At 49.0% G+C, this 5,196-nt stretch overlaps 1 protein-coding gene across 2 annotated transcripts; it reads right to left on the bottom strand.

Moving 5' to 3' along the window:
• Positions 1-135: 135 nt before the first annotated feature.
• On the bottom strand, positions 136-4,701 carry LOC119278482 (4-coumarate--CoA ligase-like 7). 2 transcript variants are annotated; one of them, XM_037559831.1, is made up of 5 exons: positions 3,597-4,701; positions 1,228-1,414; positions 977-1,122; positions 813-880; positions 136-667 (listed from the first exon to the last, which is right to left on the bottom strand). In XM_037559831.1, exons 1-5 carry the CDS (start codon positions 4,617-4,619, stop codon positions 439-441), a joined length of 1,653 nt encoding a protein of 550 aa, XP_037415728.1. In that variant the 5' UTR covers positions 4,620-4,701; the 3' UTR covers positions 136-438. The 2 variants fall into 2 exon arrangements, with proteins under 2 accessions (XP_037415728.1, XP_037415729.1); XM_037559832.1 differs by having other exon boundaries at positions 589-667; positions 813-867.
• Between the last annotated feature and the right edge of the window lie 495 nt (positions 4,702-5,196).

The following is a 5,196-nucleotide window of genomic DNA, read 5'->3' as shown; positions in this document are numbered from 1 at the left end:
ACAAATGCAATAAGCACAATATTTGCACGTCAAAGTCCAGTTTTTGCACCACTTTGATTTATGTCGCGACTTCTAGTACCAAAGTAACCGTCTATGCCAAGTTATAGCGTCAATGTGACCGTCTGCGCCAAGTTATAGCATCACCAGTGCAATTGACTCAAAAAATAAATTTTAGACGGCACTACATGGTTCGAACATTAACTAGTCCATGATTGCAATCAATACTACATATACAATTGGATGTAATGTCATTTACCATCCATTTTGTTGTACTCCCTCCGTCCCCTAAAGTCACTATAAAGTTGAGTCATTTATTTTGAGACGGAGAGAGTATCAGTTGTTTAGGACCATGTCTACGGCATTGCAAGTCTTCTTTTTGCCCAGTGCAACACATCCTACAGCGGTCGAAGAGGATCTCACTCATTGACACAGGCTTCATCAGAGTCTGGACAGAATGCAAGACTGCATATGGTCTTTCAACTGCCTCCTCAAGATCTTTCCGGCCGGCGATCTCGGTATGGAGTCGACGAACAGCACCCTGCGCACCTTCTTGTACGGCGCGACCTGCTTCGCTACATGCTCCATGACCTGTGCCTCAGTGACCTTGCTCCCGGGTTGCCTCACCACGAGCGCCATGGGTATCTCTCCTGCCTCCTCGTGAGGATATCTGCAAATTCACTCGAATCGTCAGTACTCCAGGAGCTATATATATAAGCAGTTTGTTTGTTTTTCTTTTCAAGCGTAGTCCGTTTTGTAATCTGCCATGTTCCGTCGTGAAATCCATCCCGAAATTATTGTTTCAGTGGACTTACGGCATAACTGCAGCGTCGACAATCTCCGGCAACGATTGCAGGACAAGCTCTAGCTCTGCAGGTGCAACCTGCAGTATTCAGTTTAGGACCATGCATCAAGCATGCATGCGAACAAAATTATTGCTACATGACAATAACAAGTTGTTCACGAGCCAAGAGCAGACCTGATAGGCCTTGTACTTGATGAGCTCCTTGAGCCTATCCACCACGAACAGAAACCCGTCCTGATCAATGTAGCAAAGGTCGCCCGTCTTCAGCCAGCCTTCCGAATCGAAAGTGGCCGCGTTCGCCTCGTCGTCACCTACGTAGCCTGCACGGACACAGAACCGTAAGTGATCCCAGTGCAGCCTCACAACAAATATCAGTGAACCGAGGGCGATGTGCGCTGTAGGACGATGTTCGTGGGGCAGGTAACCTGTCATGATGGAAGGACCTCTCACCCACAGCTCCCCTTTCTGCCCGACCGACAAGGGCTCTCCGGTGAGGATGCCGACGATCTTCGCCACGACGTTGTGGGAGATGCGGCCGGAGGAGCCTATGCGGGAGCACTCGTCCCGGTCGATCATCAAGGATATGCCCCCAGCCTCTGTTGAGCCATAACCCTGAACCAGATTCAAAGTATATGTTTTATCGCATATACAGCACACATTTCGTTCGTCTAATATATGGTCAAAATTCAATTTTATAGTGCGTGCAAGCCTTATTCATTGGAATTGAGGGAGTGTCTGGTTTGATGTCAAAAGTTGGCTTGCCAATATGTAGGCAAGCAAACAAAAATAACTAAACTACCACTAGGTTGGAAGCCATCTTGCATTGCCAACCTCCCTATACTAGTCAATTTTTGGCAAGTTTTAGAGTTTCCGAATGATGGGAACTACTTCATCAACCACAACTAAAGAGACTCAAGCCCAGCCCATGAGGCCCAACCAGGCTGCAAGCCCAACCCGAGGAGGCATGACAGGATATATAGCGGAGCACATTGCTTCAGGGAAAGGCATCGAAAAACTGAAGACTGAACCGGCCGCTGTTGGGCGTTTCCCCCTCTCCCACCCCCTTGGCTCTCGATTCCCCGATCCCCTTCTTCCTGCTACTATTTGTATCTTGTATCTCAGATTCATAGCGATTGAGTGAATAATATATCCTAGATCGAGGCTACCAACCAAGCATGCTCATAGTTGTTGATTGGTTGTTCATTTACTAACCAAACCTTCACATGGAAGGGCCTTCGGGTAGTTATTTAAAACAAAATTATTGCCTCAAAAACAGTTTCACTACAACATGTAAAACTTAGTGATAGACATATCTCACCAAATATGTTTGATCAGCCTAACTTAGTTGGACGAGAAATCGAATGGTCAAGGTTAAGACACTTCTCTTTTTCTTGGGGTATTCTGGTGTTTCTTAATTGATACTGCCACCTTTTCACATATCTCACCAGACATGTTTAACTAGCCTAATTTAGGTGGGCAAGACATTGAATGTGTTGACATATAAATGTATTGCCTAGTCTCTTTCATCAGATCGGTCTTTTGGTTGCATTGGCTAGAGATGCACTTCTAGATGGTATCGGAGCCAAGAGGTCTTGAGTTCACGACCCGGCCGACGCAATTAAATTGCAGCCCACTTTCGGTCCATGTTTAGACTGGTCTTTTGGTTGACGTATAGATGTATACACATGAGGGGGAGTGTTGACGTATAAATATATTATCTAGTCTCTTTCATTAGATTGGTCTTTTGGTTACATTGGCTAGAGCATGTACTTCTACGGATGCTCAATGTTAAGACGCGGTTTCCTTTTCTCTTTGAGGTGGGGTAGGGCTATTTGGTCTTTCTTGATTGATTTATATTTATGCATTTACCAATAGACAATGCAATCTTTCTACTCCTATTGCCAGCACCGTGCCATGGTCCGCCACCGGTCTTTACTCCGCCAGAGCCAGTGTTGGCTGCGCTTGAACATTGTTAGACGCTTACACATGCTGACAAAAGTATAATGTGTGCCGCCGCACAAATGTCATGCGGGCTACCAAGATCTAAGATCCCAAAGACATCTCTGTGTACCACCGCCAGCGAGAGAGAAGAGGTAGGGCAAGCTTGGATCTAGGGTAATCCTTCTGCTTGGGTTTCCTTCTGTTTTTCAGCTTTTTTTGGTAGAAAGTTGAAAGTTGGTGCAGTCAATTTTTGACGTTGGTGTGTGTGAGAGTTACAAGCTCAAATCCATGATGGCCTTTTTGATATTTGAATAGTATTTGATTCAAATATATATGGCTGAATTTCTGCACACAAATACAGTAGCAAATACTCCATGATTTTGTAGTTGGTCGGAGGCTCGTGATTTTTCATAATAGAGAATCTTAAAAGGAAGAGTGGACATTCATGACTTGGTGAAGATTTCTCAATAGACTGCTTGACACATCATTTCAAAGCCCCCTTTGGATCTTTACATCATGTTCTGAATCCAATTTCCCCCATATTTAAACAGAGCATGCTACTCGTGCAACCATATTTTTTCTTTTTTTGCTTTGGACCTTTACATCTGTCTATCTTCACGTGCATGCAGTAGATTTGTTCTGTATATAATGCATGATACGTTTGTCGACCCTCAGTTTTTTTTAGTTTTTGCCGTTGAGAAATAAAATAAAAAAGGACGTGCACATATCTCAGCTGTGATATCGGAAGCTCTAGGAAAGTCGGAGGAGAGAGCACTCATTTTGGGGTGGGCTTATACTGCTAAGTGATAAAGTGTAAAAAAGAATAAAAGAGATGTGATGCGGAAAGACTAACCATGCACAGATCCACGTGGGGGAACCGCCGCGGGAACTGCTCCGCCACCGATCCCGGCAGAGGGGCGCCGCCGCAGATGACCCGCACCAGGCTCGTCAGCCGGCACCCGTCTTTTGTCATCCCCAGCACCACGGGAGGCGCCGCCATGATCTCCGTGACCTCCCACCGCCGCGCTGCCTCCAGCATTCCCCTCAGCCCTGCCCGTGCGGCCGCCTCCGTCATCACAACAGTGGTAGACCCCTGCGCCAGCCCGTTGAGCGTGAAGAAGAAACCCATGGTGTGGAACATGGGGGCGCCGATCAGAGTCCTCTCGTTGGCCTTCCTCGACTTCACCTTCACGTGCAGGGCACGGAGCCCCGCCGCCCTCGCGATGAAGCTCCGGTGCGGCACCGCCGCCGCCTTCACCCGCCCCGTCGTGCCGGAGGAGTACAGGATCGTCGCTGTCGCTGACTGGCACACTGCTCCGGCGTCCAGCGGCGCCGACTCGTTCTCGCCATGGTCGCTGTGCAAGAGGGAGCGGAAGTGCGGGGAGTCGAGGAGGATGGTGGGGAGGCCGGCGGGGAGCTTGGCGGCGGTGGCGGAGACCGCGAAGGCGAAGGACGCGCCGGAGAGGGAGACGAGGCGGGACACCTCGCCGGCGGTGAGGGCCGGGTTGGCCGGGGCCACGACCACGCCGGCGGCGAGGAGCGCGAAGTAGAGCACGGGCACGTCGAGCCGCGCGGGAGCGAGGACGAAGGCCACGTCGCCGCGGCCGAGTGGCACCACGCGCGACCGCAGCGCGCCCACGAGCGCGCGCACCTGGGACAGGAACGCCGGGTAGGAGACGGCCTCGCCGGTGGTGGCATCGAGGAGCGCGGGGTGGGCGGGGTGAGGGGACGGCAGCAGCGACAGCGCGAAGGCCGGGAATGTGAGTGGGACGTCGGCAGGCGGCAGCGGCAGCGGCCCACGGAGGCTGATGAACGACTTGGTCGTTGCGCAGTAGCCGGTGCGGGCGTCGATGGCGCCGTGGGCGCTGGACGACATTCTTGATTGGGGAACTCGCTCGTCGGTCGAGAGTGAGGCGAGGAGTTGGGAGGGACAAAGGTTGGTGGCGAGGCAGGCTGTCTCAATTGACAAGGCTGGTCCTGTGTATTGCTGCAGGCAGCGGCAATCGACTAATAATTCATCGGCATGCTAGTGGACAAGTCACGCGCAAGTAGCACCCCCTTCCTAAATATAAGTCTTTTTTAGAGATTTCAAATATAAACTACATACGGAAATATATAAACATATTTTAAATGTAGATTCATTTATTTTGATTTGTATGTAGTTCATATTAAAATCTCCAAAAAAGACTTATATTTAGAAATGGAGAAAGTACATGTCTTCTAGCCCTTTCGATTCTTCGTTAAAGCATCTCCATAGGTAATGAAAGAAGAAATTGACAAGAGCTCATTGGCTCAAAAAGATGAAAAAAAAGAGTGAAGAACAAAAGAAGGGGAAGCAGATTAGCTACTCGTGACCACCTTCAAATGAAAGTAATTATTCAACTCATACATTGTTTAAATACCCTCCATATTTACTGGAGTATGAAAATTATGATGCTGAAAGTTATGATCAT

This window comes from Triticum dicoccoides, chromosome 3B (assembly GCF_002162155.2).
Source record: "Triticum dicoccoides isolate Atlit2015 ecotype Zavitan chromosome 3B, WEW_v2.0, whole genome shotgun sequence".
Taxonomy (NCBI): Eukaryota; Viridiplantae; Streptophyta; class Magnoliopsida; order Poales; family Poaceae; genus Triticum; species Triticum dicoccoides.
The sequence above is the reverse complement of the archived record's forward strand: the minus strand, read 5'-3'. Positions and strand labels throughout refer to the sequence as shown.